This window comes from Etheostoma cragini, chromosome 18 (genome assembly GCF_013103735.1).
Source record: "Etheostoma cragini isolate CJK2018 chromosome 18, CSU_Ecrag_1.0, whole genome shotgun sequence".
NCBI lineage: Eukaryota > Metazoa > Chordata > Actinopteri > Perciformes > Percidae > Etheostoma > Etheostoma cragini.
The window spans coordinates 14980333-14995139 of record NC_048424.1 but is presented as its reverse complement, the minus strand read 5'-3'; the positions used below and the strand labels follow the sequence as shown (position 1 = coordinate 14995139).

Here is a 14807-nt window from a genome sequence, read left to right as displayed (position 1 = left end):
TTGAAGAGGGGAACCACCACCCCGGTCTGCCACTCCTTAGGCACCGTCCCAGACCTCCACGCAATGTTGAAGAGGCATCTTAGTTATGCTGTACTGAATACAGAAATCTAGGTTAGGTCAGAAGGTAAAAAGTTTTTTAAAGGACTTGGGAAAACTGCATTTTGATGCAAAAACGTACTTTGACCAAAATCAGATTTTTGGGATTTGAACACATAAAAAGGCACACTTCTGGGAGTACAGAACAATATAAAAAAGCCAAAACAACAACAATGGGACTGGCCCTTGACTTAAGCAAAGAATGAGAGCACATTTAAACATAAAAATTTTGAACATAAAAGTGAATAACTAACTGCAATACCTCTGTTCCACATGCACAGGCCTTATTTCACAGTTGTCATGGTTACTGGGTTTAGCAGGAGTCGTGTCCAACTGAAAGTTCTCCAGAGTCAACATTATGTCCTGCAATTGATGATTCTCATCACTGATTTCTTGCCACAACTAAGAAACAGAGATTTAAAAAAAAAAAAAATCAAACTCTTACTTTTTTTATCTGTCAAGTTTTGTCTGCTATGTTTTTAATGCCATATTTACCTGCTGCCATCTCTGCTGAACACTGCTGTCCCGCACGGTGTACACATACTTTTTGATCTGATCTAGTAGTCCTTGATAGAGAACACTGGCCGAGCTGTAGTTTCCCAGCAGTGCGTATTCGCGGGCCAGCTTCACATTCTCGTTGATCCCTCTTAGACTCATGGTGCTGGGGAAACACAGACACCAAGTTCATGCACAAAAGATCATTGCAGCTATCTCGCCAACATTGGTATAATATTGGGAAACGTTTTTTTCATTTTTTTACACAAAGTCATGAACTACGTGTGGCAAGGCACCTTTAAGAACTGGTATCAAAGTCACGGTATTGGTGCAAATATGAATATTTTTGAACGATACCCATCCCTACAGTCAATGAAATAGGAAATCAACTTGGGGCCATTTAGTACGTTTTTCCTGTGAAACTGTGAAATGGTCCAACTCGGAAAAGTTCTGATAGGCCTAAAGCCAATTTTAAGCCGCCTACACATGATCAGTGTTGGTTTTGACAGATTTTGTTTCAAAAGAAGCTAGAGGCGGCAAATAAAACACCCCTGGCTAAACAATTTAAGAATAAGTTAAGTTAAGTTTGTTGCTTTCCACACGGCCAAGGCCCAGGAGAAAGCTGCCTGATTCCAAATTAATCCTACAAGCTGGACAACAGAGCCGCTCCGTGGTCATGTGGCAGGCTGTTTACCTTCATATTTTCCGGATTCTCTTTGGTCTCGGCAGTAAACGTCACAACGCTTTGAACTGTGGGTCCTTCTCTTTGGTGAAGCCTGCATCGATGCAAACTACACAAATCGAGCTTGGTAAGTGTGTGGTCACACCCTCACACCCTTTGAAATTTGACATTTCTGAATGTGAGTCCGAACTTTGGGATTGAGCTAGTGATAGCATAGTTACTGCCACAGGAATCCTTAATGCATCTTTAATATTTCCCTTATTTACCAATATCTAACAGGTGTCAGATCAGTAGGCTACCTAATCAAATTCTTGCTTTTAGATGTTTTATTACAGAAAGTGAATGAAAGCCATGCACAAAATAGTCATACAATCTCTTATTGTGTTACTGTGATTAAATTACATATATTGACATATTATGATAATATTTTTTTCCTTTCTTGTTGAGAACCCCCTGGATCCCCTTGAATAACAACCATTTCAAGTTTGAAAAGTCCCATGGCATTAAAATGTCCCCTTGTGGAATTAAAGTACGTGTACATTAATTTTATTTATCATTATTATTATTATTATTGCCCTGCTATATTGACTCTAAAGCTGTTCTGCTGTCAGCTCATCCAGCCGAAGAAAGACAGACCAAAACTTTCTGTGTTATTTATACAGTATTCCACTATATATTTAAAGTTTTGAGGCGTTTTCCACATTCAGTGAAATGTAAACTGACAGGGTGGCCATTGTTCCATGGTTTAGCACGTAGCCTCGCCCAAATGTTTCTGGCAAAATGTGACACAGGAGTTTCAGATATGTGACATAACATAATAGTTTCTGAAAAAAAATAACCTACACAGATTTACTTAACACGGTGTGTTAACCTATGTTGACGTTACTACAAACATCCTTCACTTTGAATTTCAAACCGGGTGGTTGTAAAGTTTAAAAGTACTGCTAGAGTATCTTTTCAAAACTCGACGTGTTCTTTAGAATCGACGTGATTAATATGAGCCAGACTAATTAGGATAAGAACTGTCCAGGGGCTATACATACAGTCTATGGTTTATACTCAACTTTTTAGATGAACACGCGCAGAGTCCTCGCAGACAGTAGCTGTTGACGTTGTGTTAAGTTCCGTTATGGCCGTTCAAAGAAAAGTGACTTCGAGAAGACAACCAGCCCAAAAACAACTCAACGAAATGTGGACACGTTTGTAGCTCTCCTTACATCAAGGAAGTCAGCGCCAGCAGCAATGGATGTAAATGATAATGTAGGCGACAGAGCCAGCACGTCCGATGCCTGTCACTCTGGTCACTCCCCGATATGAGTCGCGGGCAGATTTGAGTCGCGCATGCTCAACATGAAATGGTTTACGGCATACGTGTCATACCCGATGAGAGCCGAGTCAGACCGACTCTGGTTGATAAAGACTTAGACCTATTATGGAAAATGTTTTATTTTGTTTTTATAGAACTCAAAGTAAAGAAAAGATGTTTTTTATTATAAATGTATTAATCCTTTTGGCCAAATTTCATATTCACAATTACTATGTTTGTATCTTTTACTTTTGTGTGTTGTTGGTGATCTGTTTTGTATTTTTTGCAATAAAGATGGCATTAAAAAACAAAAAAACGACTCTGGTCAAGTGCAGATGTTAGTTGCGCATGCTCAGATTTAAACAATTTACGACGTAAATAGGCAACTGAAATTTGTGAAACATATAAAATAATAAACTGTTCTCATTACAAACAATAACAGAAGGTGGGAATCATTTCAAAAATTTTTTAGCGATGTATGAGTGTTTGATTGCTAAGGTTAGCTCAAAATGCTGTTCAAGTGACAGCCTTTGTTGTGTTTGATTGCTAGCTTGTAGCTAACTTTGTAGCTATCGTCCCTTGTTTGAGTGCTTACGTTAGCTCAAAATGCCATTCAGCTGACAGCCTTGTTGTGTATGATTGGTATCTTGTAGACCAACTCCATTTTTACTGTATTGACATCACAGAAGTCTTTTGTTAGCAAATTGTATGCTACTTGTCTCAAAGTCATGCATGCGTGACTCAAATCTGCCCTCGAGAAAGCCAACTGGAGTAACCTAAAAAGTTCCCTGCACTTCAAAATAAAATCAAGGAGGCAAACATTAACTTTCAAGATTGCTGGAAAAATATGAAAAGTATTGTGCCAAGGCTTTTAAATACAATATGGCCGTTCTGAGCATGGATGTTTGGTTTGGAGGATAACTCGGCCAGCCCAAGCCAGTGTGTTGCAGGTAGATGGCCAAACAACAGAGAGACAGGAAGAGTAGGCCGTCTAGGTCTACCTTGGTTCAATCGTTGATCACAAACTGTTGTTGACAACAACAAAAACACCTATACTTTCTTCAGAAGGTACAACAACTGCAACAAGTCCACACTCGCATGGTTTGGTTCCCTCAACAGAATCAATGAATGTGAGCGGGAAGATCATTGGACAACCCCAGACCACTCCGCTCCCTGCCCATGAGATCCAAACAAGCAATGTCCACCTTCATGCAGACGTCCATCAGACTGGTGAACAAACAGAAGGAAATCACAAGCTGTAGAGATCCACAATATTGTTCCAGGGGGCAATTTAAATTTGATACTGGATCCAGTTATGGACTAGAGTAGGGTTACAGCACACAGGGCCCCCATAGACTCTCTGAAATGGACCAATAGATCCCGTTGCTCTGGGCGGAGACCAGTGACGTCTATTAGAAGCACTTTTCTGGTGATAGCTGAGCCTCTAACTGTGTCAAAGACGTAGATGTGACATGAGCAACCTGTCTGGGAGTTGTAAGTCTTCTGGTAGCTATCCTGAGAAATCTCAAACATTCCCAATCTTTGTAGAAAGTTGTGAATCTAAAACCAGTCTCTCATTATTGTGGATAGATCTCCCACCGAGAAACCCAGACTGAGTTTCACGATAAGTCTGGGACAGACTAAATTTAGGTCTAGTTGCAATACATCCCGAATGCAGTTTATAGTCAGTGTTGAGTAATGTTTGGTCTAAGATTATCTAGTACTCGTTTAACCTTTTCAGGCTTTGGGATAAGAGTTGTTTGAGAACTCAAGCATATTTCTAATGTCCTTCCAAAAAAACTTATAAAAGTTGACAGTGAGTGCATCAGAGCCAGGGGATTTGTTAACTCACAATTTCAAATTCAGCATCGAATTCTTCTATTTTTAAATCTGGTTCACAGATTCGTTCAAATACATCATCAGTGGTTGGTATGAAATGTATGACTTTGTCAAAGAAGCTTTTAGAATCAGTACAGGAGTATTCAAATGTACAGAGCATACTGTAAAAAAGGAAAACTTCTTTTTCTATTACCTTAGTTTGGTTCCATCTATCAGTAAGCTTGTATCACCTTCTTTTCTTGTCTCGCAAAAATATGAAGTGTTTTGTTCCCTCCTAGATCCATTTAGCTCTTGACCTTACAAATGCACCTTGAGCTCTATTAAGATATTTGTTATCTAGTTGATTTTGTAATTTTATTACAATTTTTATTATTTTACTTTTTTCTTGTCTTCACTACTTAATTCAGGCAACACTGACTGATTCCATAAAACAAGTTCCTTTCTTTATTTCTACTTTCCTTATTAAGCTTTTACTTATTCCGACTTATTACATTAGTTATTTATGGATTCGGTAGTTTCAATTTCACTTATTATTTCTTTTATTTTTGCACAGTAATCCTTATTTTTTAGCTAATTAGAATTCAATTCCCAGTATCCTTTGTTGTTGTTTTTCTTACAAGTTGTATTTAGTGTTATCTCTGTTATACAGTGATCAGTTAAAGCGGCTTTAGAGATTGAAGCTTGAAAGGTATACTCCCCAAATGAACTAGCAGCAAGCCAGTAGTCAATTCTAGATGTGCATGTACCATTAGGTTTATAACCATGTGTATTATTTTTCCTCTGGGTTTTACACTCTCCATATATCAACCAGGCAGTTGTTATTCATAAATGATCTTATTATGGGGTTGTATTGACTACTGTAAAATTTAGAAGACCATCTATCTTTCCATTCATCAGGGGTTACATTCCAATCACATGCCATAAAAATTCTGTGGGGGGGTGGAGAGCTTTAAGCTCTGATAGAATACAGTGTTAGTAACCTTATCAAGCATTTGTTTGTTTTGAGCAACATATCTATATCCACACACATTGGCAAATATGAGAAAATGGCTTTCAACTTTTAAAACGACCGTTAGCTAGTGACATTCCCCATCTGCGCTGTGTGTAGTAATGTCTCCTGAGAACCTGTTAAAACAGATTGCTACACCAGCAGATTTATTGGTTCCGTGACTAAAACAAAATTCTATAAATGTTTCACCTCTGCGTCGGTAGAATGAGTTTCTGAAGAAAAATGCATTGGGTTTTACGTCCTTTGCAAAATAAAAATAAAGCGTTATTTTTTACTTAGTTATTAAGACCCCTCACATGTAGAACACGCATCACGTCAACGCTGCCAATGCTGGCAGTAGGAAAAATAACGTACTCACGGAGCTGGTTCCTGATATTCCCAGGTAAAATGAACGCACCATGTTTCATGGCCTGGCCTATAATAGCCATTATAGATGATAGCCTATGATAATAGCGCGTCACACAGCTCTCGTCCAATGAGCGAGCTACGTGTAAGACGTTGAGGCATGACTATGACGCTAAGGGATCACAGGTCAGGGGTTGCCAACGAAAGAGGAAGATGGCGACAGGCAGAGTGAACTCACTGTAGGCAACGTTGATGAAACAGGTTTAGCAGTCAGATAATACTTAAGAGTAAACGCATGTCTTGGATATTCTGACCACTGTCATCACGACTTCACTCTCAAGGAATTTAGAAACTAATGGCGCTGCTGTACAGCTTGTTATGGCGGCTCTTGCTGGTTCTGGTCCACATCAACAGAGCGCTCGTCTCCTGGTTTCGTGTCCGGCTTCGGAGCTGGAAGGGTCGGCTGTGGGAGCGGGCGGTTGCCGCTCTGCTGCTGCCGGTAGCCCTGGCTGGGTTCCCGGACCATCAGAAGAAGATAATTCAGAACCATAATGCTAACACTAACCCAGTAACTGAAAACCGCACCGCTGGTCGTCGGTCCCGGTGGCTGTCTGACGGCAGGTCTCTGGAGAAACTGCCGCTCCACATCGGCCTATTGGTAGCGGAAGAAGAGCCCAGCTATACGGACATAGCAAACCTGGTGGTCTGGTGTATGGCTGTTGGTATATCATATGTCAGCGTCTACGATAATCAAGGTAAACACTTTAACCTTTACTATCTGGCTCTTTTTGGGGTCTCTGCTGGTTATACCATAACGTTATTTAATTGAACTAAAATATCTTAACTGTCGTTAACTAAGTCAACGTTAATCTATCACTCTTTATTCCCCAAATTCAAAATCCATGCTTCTGTTGACTGTCTTGGTGTTTTATGTGAATGTGGCTCTCTTGACAGTATAAATATGCAAAAGTGTGATTTGCTGTGATTTAACGAGGTCCCATGTCACTGAACAAACTACAGTAATGTCTAGAATAATACGCAATAGTTGTCTTATGTCATCATTTTAATGATGTATTTTAACGCAACTGACGGTAATTTATCCCCCCCCCCCCCGTCTTATTTCAATCATGTCATATGACTGGAGAGGTTATATTGGTTAGTTCCACATTATGCGCCTTAGTTTTAAAGTGAAGCAGAGACTAGACTCATGTTAAAGTCTCTGAGGGGTAAGAAAACAGAAATTTGACTTTATTTTATTAGGCCTAACCTGTTGAAAATGTAATAGACCTACATATTATTTGAGTCAGCCTTATCTTTCGTGGACCAGTGTGACTTCTTCCAGCCTCTTCTAGTAGCTCATATCAGGTGTAAGGCCGTGATCCCAGGTAGACTGTTCACAAGCCGTGTTATACACTGGGATCCATTAGCTTTGCTCAAACAGAATACAAATTCTCCAGTAAGCCCCTCCAACGTTATAAAGTGATTTATCCCAAAAGAAACTTTATCCTGCTTCAAAATCCAGAGTTTATAGTCTGACTGAATGTTGCCAATATTTCATGTAAACCCCGGCTTTATTGAATGATGCTGACATGGCTGGTGGTCGGCAAGGATATATGAAGTTACTTCACTGGTTGTCACTGAGCGTTGCCTAAGGATACCACTTCCACCTGCAGTTAAACAGTGTGCCGGTGGAACACAAGCGGCCTGTCACAGGTCGGTGTAGTGAGCAGCCAGTGTTGCCAGGGCCCAGTTTTTTTAAAGTAATCCAGTGGGGGTTTCGGATCACCGATTGGATCAAATCTTGGAAATGGGGTTTTCAAAAGCAAAAGAGGGATTCCGAACTAAGATCGGACCATGTAATCCAATCTTACATTTTATCTTGGTCAAACTCGGTTTTGGATCTATTTGATAAAAAAACCTTGATTATCCTGGGTTAGGGTTGGGATTTTTTTTTTAAATCAAACTGGGTAAAGAACAATACTTTCCTACCCAACTGCAGCAGGAAACGGTGCAGCTGGAGCTACATCTCCTAAAGGCAGAGATGGAAAGGGCTGGTATCCGCTGAGGATGATCCGATACCATTCTTTGCTTCCCGATACCAATTCTGAGACCTGACGTTGCGTATCGGCCAAAGCAGAGAACTGATCCGATACTGGTGTGTCATATATATTAAGTATAGATGTGATATGATATGATTTCTATCTTTGTTGTTGGTCTGGCTCAGGTTAGACCCTTTGTGAAACATAACCCTAACCCTAACAAACACAAACAATGAATGCCTCAGAACCTTCTTTTATTATCCAGTATGACAGTCAGTTATAACAGAGAAAGAACATAAGTAAACTACTTTTAACGTAGATTTTCTTTAGGGCTTTATTACGTGGTATCGGATCAGTGCATGAACTCCATGAACCGATACTAGCGTTTTAGGCAGTATCGGAGGCAATACCAATACTGGTATCGGTGTCGGAACATCTCTAGTATCTGTCTTGTAGGGCAATGTATTGATGTTGAATCAATATCGCAATATGAGACTAGATATTGTCTTAGATTTTGGATACATGGTAATATGGTAAGTAATGTCTTTACCTGGTTTTACAGGCTGCGTTACAGTAAAGTGATGTCATTTTGTGAACATACCAGACTGTTCTAGCTGTTCTATTATTTACCTTTACCCACTTAATCATTAAATCATATCTGGAGAATATTTATCAAAAATCTCATTGTTTAAATAAAATGTTGTTAAAGCACCAATAGTCAACCATGCAATATCGGCATTGAGGTACTTGGTCAAGAATATGATATCGCCCAGCCCTACTGTCTTGTAAATTATTTTTGACTAGTGGATAGTATTGTTTTTGATTTGGTAGTCAACATTATGACAAAATAAGGAAAAGGTTTCTGTTTATTTAAGGTTTCTGTTTATCACAGGGTTTCTGTGTCTTTAAATTCAAACAAACTATGGCTATTTAGCCTAGCTGTTGTTCTTTGCTATGCCAGTAGGCTACACTGTTGGTTCCATTTAAGGCTCTGGAAACAGGATTGGTAATCCTAAAATATGGTATTAGGATCACAGGGATCCAATCCACTGTTCCTTTAAAAAACTGGCATGAAAGTAAGATGGATCAGGTACTGGAGACAGAACACCTGATCATTTGATTTAGCACTTAACGTACTTTTCATGGGACTTTTACTTTGTTTCACTTACTTTGGTATATTGTTTCATTATGAAGTAGATAAAAATCAAACTGCTGAGTAGAGCTGGGCATTATATCAATATTATATTGATATTGTGATATGAGACTAGATGCCGTCTTAGATTTTGAATATCATAATATGACATTTAAGTGTTTTCTTTTCCTGGTTTTAAAGGCTGCATTACAGTAAAATGTCATTTTCTTTACTTACCATACTGTTGAAGCTGTTCTATTATTTGCCTTTACCCACTTAATCATTATGTCCACATTACTGATGATTATTTATCTAAAATCTCATCGTGTAAATATTTTGTAAAAGCACCAATAGTCAACCCTACAACATTGTTGTTGTATCGATATCGAGGTATTTGGTTAAATTACCGTGATATTAGATTTTCTCCGTATCGCCCAGCCCTACCACAGAGTCAGAGCTGCCGTGTTTCGTCCTCCTCTTGTAGCCTCCTTTCTCTTCCAGCATCGTCGTGAAATGAATGAAAAATATTTTTGTATTGTTTCATTCTGGATTGAATGATGTACTTACTCATCATCCTCATCGGTATCTTCACTCAGGTATGTTTCGGAAGAATAACTCCCGTCTGATGGAGGAGATCGTACGGCAGCAGCAGGACTTGCTGTGTGCAGACGGATCCAAATACAACGTGGAGTTCCTTAGCAATGGCAGTGATCAACGCCAGCACCACGGTAAGACGGATTTAGTCAGTATGCTACATACACAAGAAGAATAGGGTCACAGTTGTCTTTCTTTACTAAACTGATTTCTTAATTATCATGTAAATGAGAAACCTGGTTTCCCTAATCTGGACACCGATTGCAAAGGGGGTTTATTTACTGACTTTTTCTGCCACACAGCATCATTTCTTCACTGATTTACATGTACACTTTGCAACACAGTAACAACAATAATGCATGTTAATAAAGTCTTAGTCAGCGCTTTTGGACATTGGTGCTGTCTTGTTTTCGTCATGGAAAAAAAAAAAAGTTGTTGACTAACATATTTAGTCTTGTCTCGTCTGAGTAAATTAACACTAATTAGCAACTCAACGACTCATAGCAGATCTCCACAAACCAACAGGTGATGTCACACATGCTCTGGCCACTCATTTTACAGTCAATGGTGTCAAGTTTGAGTAAAGAGTATTTTACGATGCTAAAATGTTTATATACATGGAGTCTGGTGGGTTTAACTTTGGATATTTTTCTGTTTAAAAAAGGATCTTACTCTTTAACAGAAAGGTTGACCTCCTTCTACAAGGGAAATCCAAGCTGGACACTTTTACTGGCCCTTTTAACTTACATTGTAGCTTGTATCGCCGCTGCCAACTGCGATTTCGCTTAAAACTGAACCAATGTCAAAGATTGTTGTTCCCATCAGTCACTTAGACACAAAGACATAGGAAAATAGGGTTCAGGTTGAAGAAACCGGTAGATACACTTTAAGTGGAAAATTATAAATTTCTGACAGAATGACCCTTCTCCAAATATTATTGGACCCAGGTGGTACTACTCGGTTCCTAATTCTTAAAAATACCCGTCGTATTTTTGTATGTGCAAATTTCCCCCAATACTCCTGGTAAAAAGGCTTTATGCCACAGGGTTTTCTCCAGATTATGTTACATGGCCGAGTACTTTTGCTTGAAAGGGATTATTTTAGTCAATTTATGAACTGCTAACCATACAGTTTCAGAGTGGAGGGGTTTTATCTGGTGCATGTTTTTTTGCCTTTTCTTTTTCAGAGATTGCACATGTAAAGTTCCAAATTTAAAAAGTGGTCGTATCACTAAGTCGGTTATTTAAAAGCTGTGAAATATTTTAGGCAAATAGAAATAGCTCATGTTCATCCCCTCCACTCGTCACGCCTTGAATTTAAAAAAGAAATCTCTAAAGACACAGACAGTTACAGTAGTATCATTTGTCTCATTGTCTTTTGTTTTTTAATTAATTTAGTTCTATAAAATAATGTTGTTAATGATGTTTGTAAAATAAAATTGTTTCACCAAGCAATTTGTTGTAGAACTAAGTATACTGACACGTGTGTGTGTGTGTGTGTGTGTGTGTGTGTGTGTGTGTGTGTGTGTGTGTGTGTGTGTGTCCTTTCTTCTTTCTTTCAGTGCTGTCCTGCAGGCCCACATTGAAGGTGGTGTCTCCAGAGGACGGGAAGCAGAGCATTGTCCAGGCAGCGCAGCAGCTCTGTCGCTCGGTGGAGAACAAAGAGAGGAGCTCCAAAGACATCAGTGTCTCCATGCTGGACACAATGCTCAGAGGTAGCAGTTAATGACTGGGTGTAAAAGACATTTGCTAGATGAAATGGTCTGGTGGCCACATCCCTCTCACAATGAATGGGGCAGCAAGGGGGCTCAGTGGTTCGCACGGCTGCCTCACAGCAAGTATGCACCGCAGTGTTTGATCCCCGCTCCGGTCCAGGCCTTTCTGGGTGGAGTTAGCATGTTCTCCCCATGTTTGCGTGGGTTTCCCCTGGGTGCTCCGGTTTCCCTCCCAACACAAAGAAAAAACATCCAGTGTAGGTAACCAGGACAACAGTTGAAAATTAGCCAGCTAGCAAACGCTGGCGCATCTACAGAGATGTTAATGTGCATTGTCCTAATATATGACTGGTTTTCTACGACTCTAAAAAACTCACTAGTAATATATTTGCCATGTAGAAATATCATTCCCACCAAAAAATATGATTTATGAGGTTAGTGATGTGCGACCGCAATTATTTTTTGAACACAGCTTTATGTGCAAGCAAATAAAAATTCAAAAGACACTTAAGATAGATGAGATCTGACGCATAGTTTCGGTGTAAAAACTGATAAAATAATTGCTCGCTGTGGTTCTAAATGGACTGTACTAATACTTTTGAAAACATAATGGCTCACAGCAAAAAAACAACTATGAACTAGTTAAATTTTGGAACTGTGAACTGAACTTTGAACTAGTTCATGGAGAAAGTGAGCTTTCCCCACACTGATCAGGCGAGTATGTAATAATTGGGACAGGCCGAGCACTGACCGTTACCGATGATTCACACATTTATGAAAGTGTAAGACTGAAAACTGGCTCCATTCTCTTCACTCACCATTCCATTATGAGGTCTATGCACAGTGGTTCCCATTTATAGGCATAGCGTTGATGAGTTCATATGGATAAATATGTCTTTGTGCTCGTTTCAGAGTCCAAGAACACCCCCGACCCTGAGCTGGTGGTGAAGTTTGGTCCGGTGAACAGCACACTGGGCTTCCTCCCCTGGCATATAAGACTCACGGAATTCATGTAAGCTACTGTCCGCCTGTGTGTTGATATGTGTCACTTAAATGTATCACAACGGAGGCACCATGAATTATAAATTGGGCCGGATATTGCATACACAAAAGTAGGGGTGGGAAAAATAATCGATTCTTAGATGCATCGCGATTCTCTCTAGAACGATTCAATGCTCGATTCTGGTAAGTTTATCATCGATTTAAAAAAAAAAGAAGAAAAAAGTTACTGTCCCCAGACATGTACAAGTCAGAAAACAGAGTGACTGAAAGAAGATGTGATAATGGACAACAACTTAGAGTTTAGGCAGAAAAAAAGACACAAAAATGGCCAAAAGGGAATTAAAAAAAAACAATGTTGTGTTTATATGCACATGATCTAATAAGACATACAGTGCATAAAATAATTAGGCAAAACACATAAAGGCTGTTGATCTACGTTATCACATTACATGTGGCCACCTCATGTTTCATGTTGTAAGAAGCCAATTCTCCACCTTTAAATGGGAGTCTCTGACATGGAAGATCACAGTGAGAGAAGGTGACTCAGCTTATTTAAGGCTTAAGTTCTAGTTTGTGATTGGCTGTCTAACACCATAATGTAATTTCTTTTTGTTTTTAAAAGGTGGTAACGAAAAAAGTATAATTTAGGAACCGGTATCGAAGTCACAGTACTGGTAGCGGTACGGGTATCAAATGTTTTGAACCAATCCCATGTTAGTAGTATGGATAGTACAAAAAAGCCTTCCAGCGTGACCAGTTGATGGCACCGTGGAACACTCATTGCTCTTTGGATGTGTTCAGCTGTGTAGAGTTTGATTTTTCCTGTTTTTGAAGTGTGTTTGTGTGTCCTGCTCTGTCCTCAGCTCCCTGCCCTCCCACAGAAACGTCTCCTACGAGGACCTGCTGGGTGCCCTGCAGCGGTTCGGTGTTTGTCAGCAGCGGCTCGGCCAATGATCTGCAGGCCCGCGTCAGGCTCTTCAGACAGGAAGAAGTGTGGGGTTAACACAGTCACAGGAGAGTTTAGAAAAGGTGGTGACCCCCCCCCCTCCTCCATGCCTCGCTGTGTCCCTCACTACCGCTATCCCCAACTCTGTCCACCTCCTGGATCTCTAATAGACTCAGAAAGACAGCTCAAAGACGAGGAAGCCAGAAGACGAGGAAGCCAGAAGACGTAACCAGCCGGCTCACTTCCTCACACCAGCTCTTGTCTTATAATAAACTCACATTCCAGGACTTCTGGAACGCAGCAAGAGAAAATAGCACATCAGAGACACACACTGACATGGGAAGACACAAACCCCGTTCTGTCCTCTCAAACCCTCTGGCTCGCTGTTTTGTCATTCAGTCTCCAGCTGCTGTTTTCTGCTCAAGACTTAGAAAATGACTCGCCTTCACTCAGCAGATAACAAAGAAGAAACAAGGCTTTGTGCTCTGTCTTCTTGAGACACGCTGGGAAAGACAGCTGCATTTCAGTGAGAGGCTCAACTCCCAGCAACACATGAGCCAAGAAGCAGAAGTTGAGCTGAGTGGTTAATTAATAATGTGTAAATATGAGAAATTCTTGTGGCTCTGTGTTTGTCCCCGTGGTCTCCAGCTTGCAGTTGTGTTCATGTGTAGTGTTGCTTCAGACACATGCAGAGGTTTCTCAAGGCTCCTGTTAGACCGAGCGAGCTCTGAAATAAAGAAATGCAAAGAAATGTCTGATTGTCTCTGTCTCCTGACAGCTTTTATAGAAAAGTCCATTTCTGTCACTTTAACGGACATAACTCCTAATATTAACTTATCCTGACTGACATAGTTTCATTAACAGTTATCACTTATCACCAGACCCAAATGACATCCGCTGATTATTGCGTTGTAATTTTTTTTTACAACAGTCGTCGAGAATGGAAAATTTTTGGAATTAAGCAGCCATGTTTGGGGTGGAGAAGATGGATGAATGGATGGATTGTTATAAAATTCTTGGAAGATTTAGTGAGGTGTCAACAGAATTCTGGGCCTGCTTATCACATAACCAAGGTCCATATTTGGGTTTCATAATGACAGCTTAGTCATCTCCATCCGCTCATGAACACCCTGAGATGATGTCTGATGAATATTTAAACTAAAAACTTTGAGTTTATATAATTTCGTCAAACTACTGTTAGAACACATTTCACACGCTGCTTGGGTCTTATTCTCTTTTCTATCACTAATAATAACTTTGTCCTCACCGAGTTACTAAGTGAGATGATCTGATCATTGCAGCCGGGGAATGACTAACGGCACTGTAGCGGCACCTTCTACCTACATTGAGGAAAATAAGTATTTGAACACCCTGCTATTTTGCAAGTTCTCCCACTTAGAAATCATGGAGGGGTCTGAAATCGTCATCGTAGGTGCATGTCCACTGTGAGAGGCATTATCTAAAAAAAAATAATAATCCAGAAATCACATTGTATGATTTTTTTAACTATTTATTTGTATGATACAGGTGAAAATAAGTATTTGAACACCTGAGAAAATCAATGTTAATATTTGGTACAGTAGCCTTTGTTTGCAATTCCAGAGGTCA

At 39.9% G+C, this 14807-nt stretch overlaps 2 protein-coding genes and 1 long non-coding RNA gene across 6 annotated transcripts in view; 1 reads left to right on the top strand and 2 right to left on the bottom strand.

The window, feature by feature from the left end:
• Positions 1–2556, bottom strand: part of katna1 (katanin p60 (ATPase containing) subunit A 1) — a 40319-nt gene extending 37763 nt beyond the window's left edge. For 2 of the 4 annotated variants that reach the window (XM_034900996.1, XM_034900995.1), the window contains exons 1-3: positions 2338–2551; positions 592–757; positions 359–498 (exon numbers count right to left, since the gene is read on the bottom strand). In XM_034900996.1, the coding sequence (XP_034756887.1) occupies positions 359–498; positions 592–753 (302 nt within the window). In that variant the 5' untranslated portion in view covers positions 754–757; positions 2338–2551. Of the gene's footprint in view, positions 1–358; positions 499–591; positions 758–2337 lie in introns of all 4 variants that reach the window. The other 2 variants (XM_034900997.1, XM_034900998.1) reach the window with 2 other exon arrangements.
• A 3386-nt stretch (positions 2557–5942) lies between these two features.
• On the top strand, positions 5943–13963 carry nus1 (NUS1 dehydrodolichyl diphosphate synthase subunit). The gene is made up of 5 exons (XM_034901029.1): positions 5943–6527; positions 9540–9671; positions 11099–11251; positions 12164–12263; positions 13117–13963. Exons 1-5 carry the CDS (start codon positions 6128–6130, stop codon positions 13205–13207), a joined length of 876 nt encoding a protein of 291 aa, XP_034756920.1. The 5' UTR covers positions 5943–6127; the 3' UTR covers positions 13208–13963.
• Positions 8735–14807, bottom strand: part of LOC117961980 — a 21876-nt gene continuing 15803 nt past the window's right edge. Inside the window, exon 3 of the long non-coding RNA XR_004660525.1 lies at positions 8735–8904. This is a non-coding gene — a long non-coding RNA (uncharacterized LOC117961980). The remainder of the gene's footprint in view (positions 8905–14807) is intronic.